At 36.1% G+C, this 22,218-nt stretch overlaps 2 protein-coding genes across 4 annotated transcripts; one reads left to right on the top strand and one right to left on the bottom strand.

Annotated features, from left to right (window-relative positions):
* Positions 1–2,214: 2,214 nt before the first annotated feature.
* Positions 2,215–8,638, bottom strand: LOC106178799 (uncharacterized). Its single transcript, XM_013562149.3, has 3 exons — positions 8,489–8,638; positions 5,409–5,569; positions 2,215–5,174 (listed from the first exon to the last, which is right to left on the bottom strand). Exons 2-3 carry the CDS (start codon positions 5,549–5,551, stop codon positions 3,182–3,184), a joined length of 2,136 nt encoding a protein of 711 aa, XP_013417603.2. The 5' UTR covers positions 5,552–5,569; positions 8,489–8,638; the 3' UTR covers positions 2,215–3,181.
* Positions 8,639–8,674: 36 nt separating this feature from the next.
* On the top strand, positions 8,675–22,218 carry LOC106178800 (tRNA ligase complex-associated NAD(P)H dehydrogenase PYROXD1). 3 transcript variants are annotated; one of them, XM_024077922.2, is made up of 15 exons: positions 8,675–8,927; positions 11,104–11,293; positions 11,729–11,809; positions 12,076–12,195; positions 12,367–12,438; positions 12,735–12,791; positions 12,970–13,043; positions 13,688–13,851; positions 14,001–14,092; positions 14,467–14,596; positions 14,819–14,931; positions 15,164–15,286; positions 16,258–16,395; positions 18,121–18,193; positions 21,603–22,218. In XM_024077922.2, the coding sequence occupies exons 2-15, from the start codon at positions 11,210–11,212 to the stop codon at positions 21,776–21,778; spliced, it is 1,497 nt and encodes a 498-aa protein (XP_023933690.2). In that variant the 5' UTR covers positions 8,675–8,927; positions 11,104–11,209; the 3' UTR covers positions 21,779–22,218. The 3 variants fall into 3 exon arrangements, with proteins under 3 accessions (XP_023933690.2, XP_086855398.1, XP_086855399.1); XM_086999272.1 differs by lacking the exon at positions 8,675–8,927 and adding an exon at positions 8,939–9,042; XM_086999273.1 differs by lacking the exon at positions 8,675–8,927 and adding an exon at positions 8,984–9,032.

The raw sequence follows: 22,218 nt of genomic DNA, 5'->3' as shown, positions 1-22,218 counted from the left end.
CTGGCCACCCCCCCCCTCCAGATCCTGTTTTCAGCTGTGTTTTTGGCTATCTTTAAAGCTGGAATTGGGGGCTTTAATGAAGTGATCCGGGCGTGTTTCCACATTTTTTATGAATGACAGGTGTGGTAGATTGATTTTCATCACATTTCGGAAAAATTGGTGACGGGTCGTTTTTGGGTGATTTTGAGTGATTTTCATCAGGTCCGCGTACAGCAGATTTCTTCAATTTTGGCCAAAAAGGGAAGAATTTTTTTTTTCTTCATTTTAGTGACCGGTAGGTGTGTTGGGTCATTTGTAGTAAGTATTAAGTACTGGAAGAGTGGTTGTGTCAATATTAAGGAAGAAAAAGAGCAAAAACTCTGGCCACCCCCACCCCCCCCCTCCAGATCCTGTTTTCAGCTGTGTTTTTGGCTATCTTTAAAGCTGGAATTGGGGGCTTTAATGAAGTGATCCGGGCGTGTTTCCACATTTTTTATGAATGACAGGTGTGGTAGATTGATTTTCATCACATTTCCGAAAAATTGGTTACAGGTCGTTTTTGGGTGATTTTGAGTGATTTTCATCAGGTCCGCGTACAGCAGATTTCTTCAATTTTGGCCAAAAAGGGAAGAAATTTTTTTTTCTTCATTTTAGTGACCGGTAGGTGTGTTGGGTCATTTGTAGTAAGTATAAAGTACTGGAAGAGTGGTTGTGTCAATATTAAGGAAGAAAAAGAGCAAAAACTCTGGCCACCCCCCCCCCCCCCTCCAGATCCTGTTTTCAGCTGTGTTTTTGGCTATCTTTAAAGCTGGAATTGGGGGCTTTAATGAAGTGATCCGGGCGTGTTTCCACATTTTTTATGAATGACAGGTGTGGTAGATTGATTTTCATCACATTTCGGAAAAATTGGTGACGGGTCGTTTTTGGGTGATTTTGAGTGATTTTCATCAGGTCCGCGTACAGCAGATTTCTTCAATTTTGGCCAAAAAGGGAAGAAATTTTTTTTCTTCATTTTAGTGACCGGTAGGTGTGTTGGGTCATTTGTAGTAAGTATAAAGTACTGGAAGAGTGGTTGTGTCAATATTAAGGAAGAAAAAGAGCAAAAACTCTGGCCACCCCCCCCCCCTCCAGATCCTGTTTTCAGCTGTGTTTTTGGCTATCTTTAAAGCTGGAATTGGGGGCTTTAATGAAGTGATCCGGGCGTGTTTCCACATTTTTTATGAATGACAGGTGTGGTAGATTGATTTTCATCACATTTCGGAAAAATTGGTGACGGGTCGTTTTTGGGTGATTTTGAGTGATTTTCATCAGGTCCGCGTACAGCAGATTTCTTCAATTTTGGCCAAAAAGGGAAGAAATTTTTTTTTCTTCATTTTAGTGACCGGTAGGTGTGTTGGGTCATTTGTAGTAAGTATAAAGTACTGGAAGAGTGGTTGTGTCAATATTAAGGAAGAAAAAGAGCAAAAACTCTGGCCACCCCCCCCCCCCTCCAGATCCTGTTTTCAGCTGTGTTTTTGGCTATCTTTAAAGCTGGAATTGGGGGCTTTAATGAAGTGATCCTGGCGTGTTTCCACATTTTTTATGAATGACAGGTGTTGTAGATTGATTTTCATCACATTTCGGAAAAATTGGTGATGGGCCGTTTTTGGGTGATTTTGAGTGATTTTCATCAGGTCCGCGTACAGCAGTTTTCTTCAATTTTGGCCAAAAAGGGAAGAAATTTTTTTTCTTTATTATAGTGACCGGTAGGTGTGTTGAGTCATTTGTAGTAAGTATAAAGTACTGGAAGAGTGGTTGTGTCAATATTAAGGAAGAAAAAGTGCAAAAACTCTGGCCACCCCCCCCCCCCTCCAGTTCCTGTTTGCAGCTGTGTTTTTGGCTATCTTTAAAGCTGGAATTGGGGGCTTTAATGAAGTGATCCGGGCATGTTTCCACATTTTTTATGAATGACAGGTGTGGTAGATTGATTTTCATCACATTTCGGAAAAATTGGTGACTGGTCGTTTTTGGGTGATTTTGAGTGATTTTCATCAGGTTATTGGGCAAGAATTTTGAATTTGATATTTCATGACGTACATCATCTATATTCACATAATATTTAAGGTTTTGTTTATAAGCAAACTGTTTACATTCTTATAGAAATGAAAGATTCAAATAATTTAAATATCCTGCTATCTACGGGCATATTTTGTGACAGTATTAACTCTTCCTGCGTGTAGTGGAGAACACGAAGCAAAGTATTCAAATAATTTATTCATTCCAAGCGTCAAGGTAAAAGCCTTATTAAATGTTTATTGAAAATATTGTTAACAGTCTTAGAAATTTTATTGAATGACATTGCACATAGTTTAATTAAATCTAAATTTAAACATTGTTTTTAAAATATTTCAAATATTATTCAAGTTTTAATGTAAAAACCTGAAGTACAAATAAACTGTTTCAACAACCTGGTGTTCCTTTTAAAACTGAAATCCAAGCCGAGTGCCAGAAAAGAACACAATAATGACAATGATGACACTGCTATCTCAAAAATTAGTTCTTCCATCAAAAGCACTACCAAAATACAGATCTTACATTTGTTCGTTTTACAGGAGTTTACACTGGAGTCGTGCAAAATGTCCTATGCTTGACTAAAAAAACTGAAGGTGCAGAAGCTAGGACATAGACTTTAAAATTGCATATCTCTTTACAGCCATGCCAATGCATCTTCAGTATCTTAATCACTGAAAGCTGAGAATGTACTCTACACTGTGTTAGCTTCAGACATGACTGCTCTTGGTGCCAAGGGAAATACACACACTAAAACAGCTGTATAAGAGTGAAGCTTATGCAACCCCTGGTACCTATGATCAGAGGTTTGGAAACACTTTTCTCTCAAAATCTGATGAAATAATATATCTCCAAATAAAGAGTTAAAATAGAATCTGTACACTTAATACAACGATGTAACAATGCAAACTAAAGAAAGCTTGACTAAGCTCACACATTATTGCACAGGATTAAAAAGCCATAGTTTTCAAGCTACAATTGTAATAAGCACTCTGAAATTTGGTGAAAAAAAAAACAATTAGAGTAAAAAAAAAAATAAAAGGTAACAAATAGATTTTACTGAAAGCAACCCACTTTGCAGGTACTTCACAAACAACACATGAAATGTGTTATATATAAACTACAGATATACAGTAGTCTGCATAAATAACATTCAATTCACATTCATCAAGGAACGTTTAAGTCTCGGTGGTAGGGGCAGTTTGTCCACTTTGGTGGCCAGCTTACGGTCAATAGCTTTGTAAATAACCACTTTGGCCATCTGCTGCAAGGTCCTGGGGTTAGAGGTGAGTGTGTTAAGCATATGAATAAAGTCCTGGCTGGGAAGGTGATCTGGATCGAATCGCGACATCAGGCGGGCTGTGCTCAGGCACTGATACAAGGCACTGTGGTCCATGGTATTGTAGAATAACATCAGCAGCTCCTCTGCATGGCTGCCCTGGAAAAAGATGCTGAAATCTTGGATATGGTGGACATACTGGTTGACAGCCTGAGTGTGGTTATGCTTTAGGTAGATGGAGCTCTGGGAGTGGCAAATGATGGGCTCTGAGGGATACGGCTCAATATCAGGGTTAGCTCCATACTGGATTAAGGTGAGCAGCCACCTGTGCAGCAGTTTAAGATCCTCTGGGTCATTAATATAAGGCACTAGTTTGATGAACTGAGACAGGCCATTGATGCTGCTTTCCTCATGGCTGTCCCTGCGATGGGTTGTATAGTTTGGGTTGAGCTGGTGGGCAAGCAGTAGAGCCAACAAATCACTGATGAATATAGCAGTTGTTTGTTTCAGAATCACAACACCTTCCCTGTCACCTGAATCTTGAACTGACACACATTTCCTGGCAATGTCTCCCAGCATCGCCATCACTGGGCTGGCATCAGGGAGGATTATATTAGGGTTGGCACCATGCTGGCACAACAGGCCAAGGCACTTCATGAAACCCTCAGCATATCTGGGCATGCTGCTGATGTCAGTACAGGTTATACAGTGGATGATCCTTGCTAGAGCCACAGAGACAAAATCTTGACTAGTTATGGCATGCTGAGTGAAGTATCTTAAAGCTTCATATAAGATATCAAAATCAGGCTCTGGAACCGTCCCTTCCAAAAGAAGGTTATTATTTGTAACAACACTGAAAGTGAGTATCAGTTTATCAGCAGCAGACATACCCATGCTGTTGACAATACCAGCATCACAGTTATGACTGAACATGAGATCCAAGCATCTCAGTACCTCTACCTGGTACTGGTTCTGAAGTACCACAATGTCTGACTTGGGGAGGCCACCTGTGCCTGGGATGACACGCCCAACACCTCTGTTGATATGTTCCACCAGATAGTGCAAGGCAGTATTACCAGCACTATCCGTTACATTGACTAGCTGCTCCAGTCCACTCCCTAACAATAATTTTGTTGTGTCATACATCTCAAATGGTTTCTTTGAGTGCAAGAACAGTGCATGGAGTAAAGACTGACCAGATGCAGTTCTCTTTGTGATATCAGCACCAGATTTCACCATAAAGCTAGTATGCTTATAACCCCAGGGAACAATCAGGGAGGCAGGGGTCTCCCCAGAGTCTTCCACCACATCCAGCTGATCAGGCAGTTCCTCTGAGAAATACTTGGCACACTCTAGGGCACCATATCTACAGGCATGGTGTAACAAGTTCAGTTTCTTGTAGCATGCTGCCTCACCATTCCTGCTTGTATACATCAGCTTCACCACGTCTTTATAATCCTTCTCCACAGCATACAGTACAGGCATCTTGGGAGGGATGTAACATTCCTGGGCTGACTTACTGAGGAAGAAGAACTTGGATCCTGACCACTGGCCACACTTGTGCACCCTTGGGTAACACATCCCAACTTCCAGCCCTGCCTTAGCCCCATGGGTGAGCAGTAACTTGGTGACCTCTGTATGGCCAAGGTGGCAGGCCAGGTGGAGGGGGAGGCTGCAGCGGCCAGCATCTGGGTCATAACCTCGACTTAGCAAGTAGTCCACAAGGTTGGCACTATTGGCGACCACTGCCAGCTGGAAGATGTTATAACCCTCGCTGTCTGTGATGTCCAAAATGTTCTGTCTGACCGGACAGTCTTCAACTAGACCTATGACACTCTTCACTGTCTCATCTGTCAAAATATGGTATCTGAAACAGAGATATCCTTAACTTACTACTTTTCATGAATGTTTTATAAATCTAGATTAATACTTTTGCTATAGTCTTTGCATCATCTAAGAAACTGGTAAAATTTACATAAGCTTTTCAAACAAAAATAATTCACTTACAACTCATCTTTTTTCCAAACAGAAAAAAAAGCATTTAAGTACAGTAAAAGATTTGAGACATAATTAAAATGCCATGTGTGACGTAGTAGCTCACCTGTGCAGATCTCTGTGTAGTAAGTCAAGAGCATCATGGATGTTCTCTGCCACTGTCTCAGTGGGTGATCTCCCCAGGGACAGCACACGGGACACGAACTGCCTGGTCGACTTGAAATAGTCACTTAATGACTCCCACATCATCAGACCTCACAGAGCACCCTGAAAATATAGCATATCCAGTCACAATTCATATGTTTTTTCAAAATAAATTTCAATGTTCACAGCAAGTTAACTTTCTAATTTTCTTAAAACTGTTAACTTTAATGTAAAACAAGACATATATATGTATTCATAAATTTACATTGTTTTCAAAAAAGGCAACAAATCATTTTCCTAGGTAGGAGAACGGACATTAACTGTCCAACCTGCATCTCTTCTCCTGTTTAAAGCATTTACTACATTTTTTAGAAGTACACAAGTACCAGTGCAGGTGTTATATCAAGGATTAAGTGTCAGTCTGAAGTCTAGTGCCTGATAACCAATAATGTTCCTGACCTACTGGTATTTGATCTGAATTATTGACCCCCTCTTGTGTATTTTAAACTTAGCACTGTACATATTTCTTTGACATTGCTATGGTGATAAGATAAAAGCCACAGAATTTCACCTTAAGCAATCTATCACTTTTATTTTAAAAAATGACTAATACCAATTTAAGTGCACAATACCAGTCAGGTAGTTTTTATAAACTAAATCTCTGATAGCACTGTGCAACAACATAGATGGTCCAAGTTATCATATCTGTACAGGCGTCTTACGAGGGATATAACATACCTGGGCCAACTTACAGAACCCGACTACAGCTTATTAAATGTCCTCCACCCATAGCAACAAGGAAGCCCCAATGTTTTCTGCAAGTGTTAGGCCTTTATTTTCACTGAAATATGGACTTATAAGGTGTCCCTTAGTGCTTACTAATATATCAGGTCCAAATTTTATAGAGCAGACTGCTAACACTAACTAGCAGTGACCTCTATAATACAGGACAGACATTTTTTTCACATTATCAAAGATAATGCCCATACAAATATATTTGTAAAACAAATTATTATAGTATTTGTCTTAGAGTGCATTCCCAGAGATTTAGATTGATCCATCTGGATCGACCTAACTCCCTGGGGATTCACGCTAAATTGCTGTCAGCCAAGCAAGCACGACATTTAATTACCCCCTTACAGCTTTTAGTAGGCGAGACAGACATTTAAGCCCGTTAAGCTGACACCAATCTAGTGAGACTCCCCAGGGGGATAGATCGATCTAAATATCCATGGGAATGGGGTCTTAGTCATTTAGGTATAAGTAATTTACTTTGCTTCTTGAAAGATGCAAGGTAGTATATGGAAGATATTTTGGTGGACATTTTTGGCATTATAAAAAAAAAAACAATCTCAATCAGTACAGTTTCCCATTTAGACAAGCCACACCACTCTTCAAGTAAGTTTCATCAACAATGAGGTTCATACCCCGTTCACACTACAGTTGCCAAAATGCGCATTTCTATAATTCGGATTTTTCATAAGGAATCCGATTCGGTATTGCGTTCACACTCGCTAAGCGAATCCGAATCCTACGTTGAAAATTTCAGGTTTAACTTCCTGTTTTGAACACTCGCGCATGCGCCGCACAGGAAATCTTAAAATATCAACAAAAATTTGTGACGACAAATGCAACTCAAAAGACATTCCAGCATTCTTGAGAAGTAGTGGCAAAATAAGTTTGTTTCCTCATGTTGTAGTGAGTGGTGACCTCCAAATACGTTTGGTGCAATCGCTAAAGTATTAAACCAGCGTTCATAGATACCCGCACTTATCTGCACACATGCGCAGTAAGATCTGTACAGGTGTCGATTCCGGTAAGTTATCCGGATCGCGCTTAGAAATCCACCTCGCTTGCAGGATTTTGAAAATGCGCATTTTCAAAATCCTCTTGCGTTCACACTACTGCATTTATTCGAATTGTGACCTAATTCGCAACTTATCCGGATAACTGAGCGTAGTGTGAACGGGGTATCAGTTATTTTCAGTCTATGAGCAATTTTTCTGTTCACTGCACCAAACCACATACATGAGAGTCTGGAAACCAAATGAGAGAGTCATTGTCTGCAGTTGGCACACTAGATATTTATGATGCGATAGCAAATGTCAAGAGGCTGAAACAGCCAGACAAATTCTCAACAGCCAGACAAAATAGTCTGAAGCTTCTGAAAGAATACAATAACTTCCTGGGTGTACAATGCCAGTACTTCAAAACCATCCATCTATTAAGATTCTCTATATATTTGTGTTTCAAAATCTGTCCTCATTATATGTGACTATGGGCTTGACTAAGTGGCGGCAGTAAAAGCACCTGCTTCAACTTGAATTTCTCCAGAATTATTGGACCGATTAATAAAACCCCAAAGGGTCATTTCCACATCATTAACACCCTCCTAGCCCCAGCTTTCAGCCTTACATGCTACACAAGTAAGGATTCATAACACCCTCTGTTACATGCTCTTGTGACAATAAACTTTTAATAGGCAGGCACGAGTGTTAACACTACTCTATAGGTGGAATAACATGAGTAAAACTTTATCAAACTGGTTCATGAACCCATACAAAATGACTATATATTTATGAATCACATGCCGCAGGTGTGATGAAGGACACAAACAGTTATCCCAGGGTTTGCATACTAGTATTTATAGCCTCTAGAATTTGTAACACAGGGTGTTGCAGGCCCTTACCTGCGTAGCATGTAAGACTGGAAATGAGGCAACCCCCCCCCCCCCCCCTCCCAATCCTAAATCGCTACATCTCCGAAGCGTTACACGTATTTTATATGGTAGAACGTAGTAATTTTTTATATTTTGGTAAACTTAAGTAGTGGCTTGCTTTTCATAGTAAGCCTATGTGTATCTTGCATTCAGTAACAGTAGACATCCATACGCATGCCAGAGCATAAAAACTTGGCAACTCGGACGAAGGCTGAGCAACCGGCTGATGCGTGATGACAATCTTTGTCACTAAAATTGCCATTATTTTCTGTTAATCAAAAATAGTCGACTCCATTCCATTACCAGTAGAACTCGTAACTTACCTGAATATGGTGCACCACTTACAGCTTAAATATGTAATGTTATATGGCGTGTTACATGGCGTGATTTCAAACAATCTATCCCTATCTTTGACGATGTTGGGGTAAAGATGCGGCTGCGCATTCTCCCAAGAAGAGCCTCGTTTAAGAACAATCAAATAATTCCATGATGATAGTGACACAGAGACGAACTGGGGCGCAAGAAGCAATACTACGAGAGCGAGGCGGAACACAGGGAGCAGTATCTAAATCTTTAAAATTACCTAGAAATATGATTTGTTGGACGCATTTTTACCATTATGAGACTAAAATACATTTTTATTTTATTTTTATTCTACATTAAGATCAGATGGAAGGCATATTCTCAAATACTTATACAGTATTTATTGGCCCCTGTGATAACATTGTAAACATGGAACATGCAGCAGTCGCCTAGTTAAATGTGAGTTGCGGTTTATTCTAAATTCACCACCTCACGGGGAATGTAGTAAAATCTCATAGGAAATGTAGTACCATTGTGAAAAAATGAAAATTTTACTTCGCACGGGTAAACACTGGTAACTAGTAAAAACATGATAATTAAACTTGGCCAGGCACAATGTTTGATTGACAAATTTCAGTATCCTTCTGTCCTCAGCAGGCTATCTTCAGTGGTTATGTGCCCACTAAACCTAAGGGAGTTGATAAAGGTTGTTTAGTGCTATGTTTGTTTTAAAGTGGTTCTCGAATGGCTTGTGTACAGGTTTTTGAGCTCTTAGCAGGGGTGCCTTCTTGCCTTTTCTAGACTAGGATAATTACCTGTGATTGTGAAACTCTTGAAGGATAGTGGTGGAAAGTTGGGTTTGCTTAAACCCCCTTTACACTGGACGGCGTCCTTTCTGTGTCCTTTGTGCGACCATGAAACTGGCCAGGACGCCGTCAGACACTCAAAGAACGCACAGTGATCACCAAGGTCGCACAAAGAACATTCAAGCATCGCCGAGGACGCCGCGAAGTTTTGAGCATGTTCAAAACAATCGCAGAGAGAACGCGATGGAGAATGGTTGCTCAATGGACGCAGAAAGAACGCACAAGCATCGCTGTGGTCGCAGAGAGGACGCAAAAGCATCGCCGCGGTCGTAGAAAGGAGGCACAAGCATCGCTTTGGTTGCAGAATGAAAACTCAAAGATCGTCCAGTGTTCGGCACGTAGAACATTATTTTCTTTCACTCTTAAACGGGGCCGTGCTGAGGTATTTTTCACCAGACAGGAATTCTAAGGGCAACAGTGATCTCATATTAGCCTCTGATTGTTTTTTCCCCTAAAAATTATGAAACTATCCAGGTTATTATAAAACGAATATTTTGCCTATTTTACAAGATGCATTAATTGTCAGAACTTTTTGCAGAATGCGTCATTTGAAAACGGATTCAAACATTCTATTCTATGTTGTGTCAGTCATACTCGTTTTTGGCGCCTGTCCATCCTTCTTATAAGGATAACAATGAGCATCTGGCTGATTACCAGTACATGCAGACCTTGCATCACTATAGTTTAAAACCTTTATTCCCATTTATTTGTTTTGTGTACTGATAATGTTCTTTATTGGATGACCTGGTTAGAACTGATGAAAAAATATGAGTTACTGTTAGAATATATAGAGAAGGACGCCCAAACAACGCTCATCGGTCAAGCAGGATGCAGAATGATCGTAGAATAGACGCCACTGATCGCCAATGAAGGTACAGAGAATGTAGCAATAATGCTCAATGGTCGCTCAAACATCGCAATGGACGCCTTGGGTTGCACAGGGGACGTACAGTGGAGGCAGGCAGGTTTTACAGGTAAAATCAAGATTCGGTCGTTCAAAGGACGCACAAGGGACGCAGATGCCTTTACACTGAGACACGATTTAATTGCTTTGGAGACGGTTGAGCGTCCTGACCACATTTTTGAACGCAGAAGGGACGCAGAAAGGACGCCGTCCAGTGTAAAGGGGCCCTTAGCCAAATCACTACTTTTACATTCCCTTTTTCTCCCTTATGACTAAAAGAAGTCAAATCAACCAGGGGCAGATGGAAGTCATCTTCTGGGCCTTTCGAAAGACAGATTTTTTTGTGTTTGCATTGACTGGCCTCTAATTTTTTCTGTCAGAAGATGGTCAAAATAGAAATGGTTCAACAAAGATAGTTTGAAAGACTGTAGGAAAATATCTCTGGATCTCCCCACATCAACCCTATTTTCTTTCAGCCAGGCAATTTAAATCTGTTTTAGAATTTTCAAGATTGGCAAGCATTAGCACCACCCCAGGAAAGTGATAATAGATATGCTGATAAGTGTTTTGGTTTGATTATTTTAAAATTATGTTATCTGTTGGTGTAACTGTTATATCCTTTATACTTACAATATAAATTCCCTAAGCCTCAGTGGGTACCTACCCACTGAAAACATTATGCTCAATGACGACAGTAACAATTCAGACTCTTATTTGGATATATTGTAATTTCACAATGCATGTAGTGTGATTACCTCAGTTTTCAGCCTTACATACTACACGTTAGGCAACTGAGGCAAGTATAGTATGATTATCCTGCTGTATTCATTTGAAAAACCAGTGTAATGTTTTTTCAAATAACCAGAACTTACACACTGCGACATTGAGAGTATCAACTGTATTGACTGTCACCACCAACATCAAGATATCAGAGTGAACATGAGTATCTGACAACATAAGCCAGGAAGAGAATGTCTGGTGAACAGCTTCAGTGTGAATATTATCCATTCATAGTTGTGGGTGGTGGTATTGCAGGTGTAACATGTGCAGAAACGGTACGTTTTAAAACAATTGATTGTCACAGAAAGCAATATTTATACGTTTGAAACTATAAATCTCAATAAACCCATGTCTTCTTGCACAGGATTTAGATTTTCATATTTGCTTTTTGCTCATACTCCGTCATCACACTCTTTCACTACAAAATTAAACAATTGGCATCCTACTTCTGCAATATTTCACTGTTCTGGCAACAAATAAATTGAAGTTAAGATGAAAAAAAAAAGAACTTGTATTAATTTCAGTTTCATATACACATTTCTAAAGGAGACTTTTTAAGTTTCCCTAAACATGTTAAAGCATCTTTACAGTGACTGCGAGTGGGATTTATATGAAGATAATGTTATAAAATCTGTATAATATTATATAGCTTCTTTCAAAAACATAAATCACATGCACCCATATTTCAATTATTATGGTTTTCATTCTAGCTTTCACTGCTTTGTCCAGAAGAGAAAATCCTGCTTATAAGTGCCTCCCCTCTCATTAAAGCAGTGTCAAATCTAAGACAGGTATGTGATCTTTTTTTTTTTTAAAGTGTGCTATATAGAATTTGTTTTGATATAAAAAGTGTGCTCTTTTAGATAATTTTTTGCTTCCCAGCATTTTGTAGATTGTGATATGCACCCTTTACATCTTTTTTAATGTGACAGAAAAGTTTTGCTTAGCGATAAATGGACACTTTCTAACATACATGTATAAGTTTTAAAGGATTTTTATAAGACCTAATCATCAACACTCTTTGACTATGAAAAATTTTCTTCCCATTGTTCTACAGTATGGCAGGACACTGCAGCAGTTTGATGTGGTGGAAAAACCATTGTCTGTGTTACAGTTGGATTGTCCAAACATCCATGTTCTAAACACTGCTGTTAAAGAAATGGACCATGAAGAACATGTTAGTGATAACTTTTTACATTGATAGTAGGGTTTGTACTTCATTAAAATAATAGTGGACTTCTTTTATATTTCATTTACTTTTTACCATTTGTTTTAAGTAATAGAAATATTGCTTTGAATTATGCAGTATATAATCTTTAAGTATATGTTACTATTAATTTTATTACAGAAATTGCTTATAGTGGATGAAAAATGGTATAGATATGGGAAACTCTGCATATGTACTGGAGGAAAACCAAAGGTACACTATGTAGTAATGTATATTGCAGAAATCAGGATTTTTATGTTAATTGATAATATATCTTTTGCTTTACATTTTACTTTAAAAATAAACTTGTATTTTACTAAAAGAAAGCATTCCTTAATAGCTGTATAATGTAAATGATTTTATATAGATGTTAAGCGAACTAAATTACAAAGTTTCCACTGCCAGAAAATGCAATCACTGATAACATCATGCAGTCACAACTACCACAATTCATTACTGTTCAATACATAAATGTCCCAGATTTTGAATCTGCTGTGCTTTATTTTCAGGTATTGATGGAAGGGGACAAACATGTACTTGGAATCAGAGATACAGAAAGTGTACAGGTCAGATACCTTTATCACAAATGTAATCACATGTTGATCACATCTAAGCATAAAAAAATGCTCAAAAATTAAGGTTATGGTGCTTTGTTGAAATCTAGTGAAAATCCAATTTTAATGGCAAATGTTGAAAAATTGTTGAATTAATAGCATATTCAAAATGTTGAATTCTTTGTTAAAGGAGTTTCAGGAAAGACTTTCTAGTGCAAGAAGGGTTGTTATTGTTGGAAATGGTGGAATTGCTACAGAACTTGTGTAAGTCAAATGTATGAGCACTGCTGAAATATTTAGATGTAAGACACATAAAATATATTTGTTCCTATACAAATCTCGGAGTGATGTTGTTTACAGTTTCTACAAACATTCTTATCATCTGCATCTGTTGCTGCAGTTGATGCAAATGCCAAATTACATTTTTAAATTTTGCATGATACAAAATCGAAGTCAGTTGGAAAATTGGCATAATAAGATTATTTTTACCAAGGTTTCCATGCTTTCATTTAACTTATACATTGCATATGTGTCTGAACATGATACACTCTCAATGCCAAACTGTAGTTCTGTATTTTTACCTTATGAGACATGTGCCAAAATTTACAGATGGATTTTACCTTAATGTTGAATTAATAATTGGCTACATAAATTAAAAAATGTTCTCTTCCAAATAACTGTTTCTATTTGTGACTTTTTTGTTTAATATCTGTATATGCACCAGTCTTTCTGTCTAGTTGGCATTGCTCACTTAAGTTTAATTTAATGTCTTAAAGTTCTGAAATGATAGATTAGTTAAGATCATGAAGACTTTTGTCAAAACACGAATTCAAGTAGTCTGTGGTAGTTGGCCATCATCCCTTTTCCATTTACTTTACAGTAGAATGAATCCATATATTTGTTTCCAGATACCACATTAAAAATTGTGAGGTGGTATGGGCCATCAAGGATGCTTCTATTACCAAGACCTTTGTAGATGCAGGAGCTGCTGAGTTCTTTCTCTCTAGTTTATCCTCTCCAGCAGAAATGAAAGATGAAGGTGTTTCCAAAAGAATGAAGTACACATTGGAAAGTAAGTAATTTTCATAAAAAAGAAATGATTTGATAAGCATTTGTGAATCAGTAGAATTAATACATTCTTATCTCAGCTGTATTACTGATTTTTCAGAAATAGTAGAAAAAATATTGCGTTTTTTATAAGAGTTATCAATCTATTTTAAGAGCCCATGATCTCTCGACTGACCCCAGACCTGTTAGGAGGTGCCTTGGGTCCAGACTGGACTGAAGGCAGGGAAATGCAGGGTCAGTATGGGGTGAGTTAGCACTGCATGTTTTAGGTGTGGTGTTATGCTTAAAAACACTAATAAATGTTATTGTTTTCTTGTGAGGGATTGATATGTGATTAAAAAACATCAGAAAATTAAGCTTAAGTTAGCTGTTATTGTTATCTTTTAAGGGATTGATAAATGTGCTTAAAACACTAGCCTTTTTGTTGAATTAATAATGGCTAAATTAAAAAAAGTTTTTTATCCAAACAACTGTGTTTCTATTGTTGACTTTTCTGTATATGCGCCTACTAAGAAATGAATCTTTAATGGTTAATATTGTTTGTTGATGCTTGATTGTTAGAGTAATTGTTTTTCACCAAAGAATATATTATTATAAAATGTAAATCTATGTATGCCAGGAGGGCCGCAGCATACATGTAGAATATAAAGTTGAAGTGTCTAGGCTGTTAAGTCAAGAAGAGATGAAGTCAAGTGGAAAGCAAGCCAAAAAATTCCCCAAAAATGATGAGACTGGTTTAAGTGGTGAAGGTAAGTGTAGGGAAGTATTATGTAAAATGTACCAGTCTTGCTTTCTGTTTTGTTTGTTCTTTTCTTTTCTTTGAACTTCAAAGGAGACTTTCCAAGTGAGTTAAAAGACTGTCTTTTCTAATAATAGGAAAATGTTGATTACTGTATATCATAATTATTCATTGTTTTTGGTAATGTACATTTTTCAGTTTTAAATACTTGTAATAAACATTTTTTTACCAGCTTCGTGGCCCATATATGTGGAACTAACAAATGGTCAGATTTACGGCTGTGATTTTGTGGTCAGTGCAACTGGCGTAATACCAAATGTATACCCCTTCAACAAAAACAAACAGGTTTGTTTACTACAATGTAACTCTATGTATCTGAACAAGTTTCCTTGTGTTAGATTTTGAAAATCATGTATGAAATCATTTGCATTTGTTTTAGTTTTCTTGATGCAGAGCATTTGTCATTTGTCATTGTCAATATGAATAGCATTTATTTGCAGTCTGTCCATTTTTTTTAATCAACTGTATTTATGCTGTAGGTTTGCCATTTTCCCAGATGGTTTCATTTGTATTTCAGTTTGTTATTGCCTCCGATGGTGGTCTCTCAGTCAATGACCATATGATGACCAGTGTGCAGGATGTGTATGCGGCAGGCGATGTGTGCAGTGCATCATGGGAACCTGCACCTCATTGGCTACAGGTGAGATAACTGGCTGGTTTAGAGAAGCAGTTTCAGAGGACAACGCCATAGGCTACTCCCAACATGTACATTTTAATATTTGTTTTCTTTTGAAAATTAATTTCTTTCATTTTCTTTTGAGAGGCAATTTCATAGGCTGGCGTGGTAGGTTACTCACAACATGTAGATTTTAGTAATTATTTTCCTTTTTCATATTTTCACTAAAACATAATTTATGGCTGTTGGCCTTTGTGTGACATAAACATAGTTGTGAAAAACAATATGCAGTTAGATCTTCAAGAAATGGCAATGAACTTTACTCAGAACAACTAATTTGGACAAAAATATTGTGAAATCTTGAATGAATGTATCAGGTTATGTTGATGTGGCAATCAGTTTCACGGATTATTTGCTGCTAATATTTTTTCCCTTATGATATAATTTTTTTGATTACTTTGCCTGAAATTTTCATTTTATCAAAAAGTGTCAGTCCAGAATGATTTAGTATAAAACAAAATGGTTTGATAATAACTTGCATAGTTTTGTAGTAATTTATTATTTTCTAACAACAATATACTTTATTTCTGAGTTTCAGTTCCGTTTTATAAAGGATACCTACAAAAAAGTCTATGTGAAAATAGAACATTTTTGTCAAAAATAGCCGACTAGCCTGTGCCTGTTCAATTTCAATTTTCATTTGAAAAGGAATAACTTGACACTCAACAAAAACATTTCTGGTGTGGACTTTTTCAGATGTCTAAATTAGAATCATGAAAATTTTTTACTTGAAATTCAGATATAAGCAATTTTTTTTTATTTTTTTTGCGGTCATGGCCATTTCATTCTTCATAATGCAAATCTGTTTTTATAATTGAATCTGCATCAGATAAACTTCAATGACACCATTTGTCGTCATGATGGTTCTGGGCCCAGTGAGACAAGCAAAATCAGTGCATTATATAAAAAGTTGCAAAAGCATTGTCATGTTTCAGATGAGATTGTGGTCTCAGGCACGCCAGATGGGCGCCTATGCAGCCAAGTGTATGGAAGCACATGCAAAGGAAGAAGAGATACACATGGACTTCTGCTTTGAATTATTTACCCATGTAACGAAGTTTTTTAACTACAAGGTAAGATCCACTGAATAAATTGTTTGTAGATAGAAGTGAGAATGAAATAAACCAATTCTATGTTTACTTATAAAAAGGTTTGTTGTATCCTTGCTGTTATTTTTATTATGTTTGGCCTATGTTTGTCTTAGTGTGTTGCGGCTGGGCACATGCAACAGTCATTTTTTTCAATGGGCCAATTGCAGTAAAAAGTACCTATGGTGGAAAAAAAATAAAGAGAAAATAGTTGAAAACATAAGCAGCAATCTTGCAAAATTTAAAAATGCAAATAAATTTGAATATTGTGAGATCACATCAGTTGATTAAATAAATGTATCATTGTGTTCATGGTGTGGATATGTTGACTGTTTCCAAAAAGTTTCATTCCATGCATTTTCATTTGCAGCGAGAAGAACATCTAAAATTATTTTATGGACATTTTTATAGCATTTGTCATCACCAATAAGCAGTGCCATTGCTGCACACTTTCCCTTGTAAGCACTATAATAAGAAATTCATGTTACTTCATCTTCTCAAACTTACAAAAATGATTCTTAGCAGTAAAATACGGCTCATTTTTGAACCAGATTAGATTAATTTTCCTGAAGTTAAGGTTTCTGTGAATTTTTCTCTTTTTACACATTGGCATTTTTTAGGTGTGACTTTTAACTTGCATGAGTCTAAAGCCCTGTACTAGATACATTTTCTGAATGCCCACAGTAACAGTAGTACATAATTAGAAATGATATTGATTGCACTGTTTGGCATTATGTTATATTACATAAAATTCTATTTTGTGCAATTTCATCATAAACACTTTAAAAGAAAAACTGTGTTACTTATAATTCTTAAATTTGCGTGGACGATCCATTGGACCGAGATACAGCCAACAATGCTTTCAATCATTTTAACCCAGCATTTACTATACAAGTTTGAGGTATTATTTTGTCACTCTTAAGAATAACGCTATCAAATGTTATCTGTCCATATTTCAGCTTTACCGGGCTTGTTCTCCTTATCATTATGTATCTAGTTATGTGAGAGAAACCATGATACAGAGCAATGGATGTAATGTTACTGTTAACATAAATGTTTTTGGTTATATGTTTTTTCAATCTTTGAGAAAGTTTTGTTGCTCCAGAAAATTTAAAGCAGTACATATGAAAATTACTATAACATGTCATATGTATAATGCATGGAATGAAAAGAAATCACCAGAATACAGTCAACAGCCTTCTTTCAACACAAGCCCCACCCTTGACCTGGCAGACCAGTTCTTGTTTGAAATTTAATTTACAGTTTGTTTATAGCCCTGCATGGACTGGATTCAGCTGACACCAAATGTGTTTTTGCTCTTTTCTTTAAATGGACCAACTGCCTGTTTTTATATCAAATACCAAAGCAAGATCTGAAATTAGTTAGAGTGCTTTTGGCCTTCTCATGGATGTTTTTAGAATTTGTTTTGGGGAAAAAAACAGACTTATCAAAATATGCTCAACATAGATATGTCTTACCCAGGGCAAAGTCACCTCACCAATTTTAAGGTTATATCAAGATTATTCCAATTTTAAACCTTAAAAATTCATATTCACATGTGTAAGGTATAAAGCTTTCAATTCTCTTTTCAAGTAAGCAATATTCAACAAATTATGACACCAATTCATCATTGTGTTCTGGGGTGTACACCATCTGTGTAAGAATGGTTCTTGACACATTCCTATGTAATGAGCACATGTTCTGTTACAGGTAATTTTGCTGGGAAGGTTCAATGCCCAAGGTCTGGGAGATGATTATGAGTTACTGCTCAGAGTAACAAAAGGTGGGTGAACTTGTAAATTATTTATGAAATTCCAACTGGAACATATTATAGCTGGTATTTTATTAAGTGCAACATGATTTAACTATAGATATAAACAGGGCTAGAAATATAGATTAAATCCACCTAAAATCCCTTTTTATTTTCATTTTATTTCATACTTGGCATTAAAAGATTGAAATTGATTTTTAGGGAATATTTTTAATCTGAAATGAACACTTAGTGACTAATATGTAGATTTCATACAAATTTTGATAACTAAGACTGAGAGGTGAGCCCTAGAGACTAGTAAATACCTGTTTTACGGGGGAGACATAGATGTTTTTATATAATGCAAATTCTATCACTGGTGACAGTTTTAAGGTTCGTGAAAGGAGACAATTTTAAAAAATGATAAAAAATAAGATACACCTTTGTTTTGAATCATTAAAGGAAGAAATGTGATTGGTGTGACTTCCAAGATTTAACAAGAGAGTCCGAATATGTGAGAGTGGTTTGTTTTCTCTGGGGCCTTCTCGTGTACTCTTTGTTCTAAGAAGAAATTAACAACAATTAGGTTTAGCTTAAAAACCTATCATTTTCAAGAAGATCATTAGCACCTTCTAGTACTGAAAGATCTGGAAAAGTTTATAAACATCCTTGAAATCAAGAAGCATCCAAGTTCAAAGAGCAGGGCCACCCCTTTGATAACAATAGTTTAAAATGTTGCTCATGAGAAAAAAATTAAATATTTCCAGAATTCTTTCCAAATTAAACTTTTGAAGTTTATGAATAGGACCTTGTTGTTTTATATACTACATAATGTAATAATATTGCTTTTCCATTTTTGAATAGAGTAAATCAATTTTTTTTCCATGAGATACAAGTTCTGCTTCATTTCATTACACTGCTACTAATGTTATTATGATATTGAATCGTAATTATTTTGATGAAGTACTCTTGTATACATTTAAAAAATACTGCGTTTCTACAAAGGTAGCTTTTATTTTGGTTTTTAAATCTATAAAAAAGGGACACTTTATATAATTTCACAAATTTCAGTGACACTGCATTCAAATTGCTTTTGTCAAGGAATTAAAAGTATTTTTTTTCCATCATCTGATCTTTTCATTGTGGCCCTGGCAGTTTTGAGATGCAGGAAGCTTAATAAATAGTTCCTCATTTTGACACTGTGGCAGCACTGACAGGCCAGTGGTGACAATAGAAGTTTGGATGTCAAGGATAATTTTTATTTTTCCTAAAGATGACCTGACATTTAAAATATGCAGACTTGGGTACATGTGAAATTATAGGGGCAGGTTTTTTTTTACTTGACAGTTTATCTCTTGGGATTGATAACAAGTATTTGACTTTGATATGTCATCTGTGTTATGCCACACTTGGCTACCACAGTGCAAAACTGAATGATAAAAATTGATAAAGTGTATGTGAATCAGTTTCATAAAAACAGCTATGTACTACTTAATATGGAAATCTTGAGTGGCAAAATTTATGTTATATGATAATGGATTTGTACATCAATCAAGGTGACAGCCAAATGTGGTGCAATCTGAGGTATGGAAAATGGACAAACATTTTGCAGGATAAATACATATTTACCAAGTTTTACCATGGCCATTGTGCAATGCATGACTGTATCTTTACACAGTGCAAATACATCCAGTCCTTGTATGCACTATTTCAAGACCTCTTTCTTTCCATTTAATTGATAACATTAATTCAGGCTTCTCCAAATTAAAACTGTTTCAAAATATTAAAGATATGAGCTTGACTGTACTTCTTTCTACCCACATGGAATCAATGCAAGCTCTTTGTAACCACTCTGTTGTGTCGCCATTTAGTGGCTCTTTCATTTGAAAGAAGGTGTCATTACAAACTTTTCCCTTTATCCTAACTTTTATTATTGGCCTCTCACTGAATGGCTTTTTATAATCAATTCAATAGTGACGATGGTGATGATAAGGACATTTCTTTTTTCCATCAGTTAATATTCTCAAATATATATTGTAAGATAAGGAAAAGAATATGGGAGAGGAGGTATACTTGGATTTTGTTTATTTTATATTTTTAGTGTGTATTAATAATTATCTGTGCAGACGGGCTTACATTGATTTCGAAAACCATTCCTTAACCAAAAAAAATTATTGTCTTGGCATCTTTTGATTGACTTGCTTACATCAGAGTTTTGCCTTTTATGTCTTAGTGATATAAGCTGACACTTTTTTAAATCATCAATCATCTCTATTGTTGTCTTTTTTATGTTTTATCTTCAGTTGTTTTGATATACTCCTGTCTTGGGATATTCACACACCCCATCAACTTCCCCTTCCACTGACACTTTATTTTCAGATTTTTTGGCTGGAGCACAAACATTGTACTTGACGATAGCGTCTGATATCTAATAAAAACAGATACTTACAAATGTTAGTTTGTGAATTGTATTGACTGTATTTTGGTTACTGTACATAGCATCTGATGCATAGTGAAAAAATCAATAAGGGTACTTAATAATATAATTTAGATCTAATGCATAATCATGCATTATATTATATTCTTGTGGTTTTGATATGAAATAGAAACTTTTATTTCTTATGAATTGATGATAATGATAATAGGTAATGAATTGATAATGATAAATGCTTTATATGAAATTAAGAAAGTAACCATTATGGCTTCCTAGTGTTCACACTTTGGGCAAGTAACCTTGATTTGTTACAAAATAAATCACATTTTGAATAACTTATAATTTGTCTGAAACTAGTAAAACTTTGTAAAATGCAAATATGAGTAGGTTTTACAACAAGATCCTGTAATGCACAAGCACGCTTAATATTTGAAAGAAATATTGTCTGAAGGGGAATTGTGTCCTGTTTTGCTTTGGTTACCCCTGGCCAAACCCGAGATTGGAGATCACGATTGTTTGGAGCAAAACTACTTTGGTTGGATTTAACCTCAAGTTATCGGTTCAGTGGCATGCCAAGGAATGATTAAAATGATAACTCAAGTAGATATTAGACACGCTACCAATGCCTAATCATGTTTGCCAAATTGACTAACGTCTGCTTGCTGTTGTAAAACACCATCAAGATTATGGAACACTGCATAGCGTGTTGCTGTCTGTTCAAATAATCCATAAGCCATTTGTAAATATTGGAAGATATCCCTGCATAAAAGTTTCTTCTGTCAATTTCTCTGTTATTCCAGTTTGAACATTTTAAAATATTTATTTCCTTTACAAATAAATTTATGTATTTCTGATGTATGATAGTTGTTAGTCCTAACACTGTAATGACAATTTTATTTGTAAATATTCCATGCCCTTTTATGAAACATGTCAATTAAAAAAAAACTACACGATTTTTATGTTTCTTTCAGTTCTCATTGATCTAACTGTATTCAATTATTTTTCTAGGGCATGAGTATGTAAAGACAGTTATGAAGGACGGAAGGATGCAAGGTGCCATATTGATAGGGGAGACAGATTTGGAAGAAACTTTTGAAAACCTCATTCTCAACCAGATGGATCTCAGTCAATATGGAGAGGATCTGTTAAGCCCAGATATTGACATTGAAGATTACTTTGACTGAAGCAGCTGTGGAGGAATACTGACACCACCTTCAATTATTCAGCTGTGCAATTTTATTAAATCCTTGACTTGAAGCCAAATTTAGATCATAATGGAAATATGAATAAATAACTTTTCACCTATATTTTCCCATGTGCTCAAAACTGGAACCTGCCAGGCCTGTGATATATACTTATTTGCTACCAATTACTAATTTATTTTGATATTTGACATGTTAAAAGCCAGTTTTCCTGGACAGTATTTACCATGCTGCCAAATTGATGTGTCTAGACACAGCCTTATCGGTAGAACTTTTTCAAAAAGCAGGTATTTAAATTGGTTCAGACACTCACAGTGCAGAATATTGCCAATTATAATATATATGCAATATATTTATGAAGCATTATGCTAGCTCTTTAAATTTTAACCTTACAATTTTAAAAATAAAATTTGTTTAGTTAA

Source organism: Lingula anatina, chromosome 1, assembly GCF_051362555.1.
Source record: "Lingula anatina isolate TDL-2025a chromosome 1, LinAna3.0, whole genome shotgun sequence".
Taxonomy (NCBI): Eukaryota; Metazoa; Brachiopoda; class Lingulata; order Lingulida; family Lingulidae; genus Lingula; species Lingula anatina.
This window is presented reverse-complemented; position numbering and strand designations above follow the sequence as displayed.

Coding starts and splice junctions, on each gene's coding strand:
- LOC106178799 (XM_013562149.3), bottom strand. CDS start 5,551: ATGATGTGGGAGTCATTAAGTGACTATTTCAAGTCGACCAGGCAGTTC. Junction 5,175..5,408: donor CTACACAGAGATCTGCACAG/GTGAGCTACTAC, acceptor TCTCTGTTTCAG/ATACCATATTTTGACAGATG.
- LOC106178800 (XM_024077922.2), top strand. CDS start 11,210: ATGTCTGGTGAACAGCTTCAGTGTGAATATTATCCATTCATAGTTGTG. Junction 13,044..13,687: donor GGAATTGCTACAGAACTTGT/GTAAGTCAAATG, acceptor ATTTGTTTCCAG/ATACCACATTAAAAATTGTG. Junction 14,597..14,818: donor GACTGGTTTAAGTGGTGAAG/GTAAGTGTAGGG, acceptor TTTTTTTACCAG/CTTCGTGGCCCATATATGTG.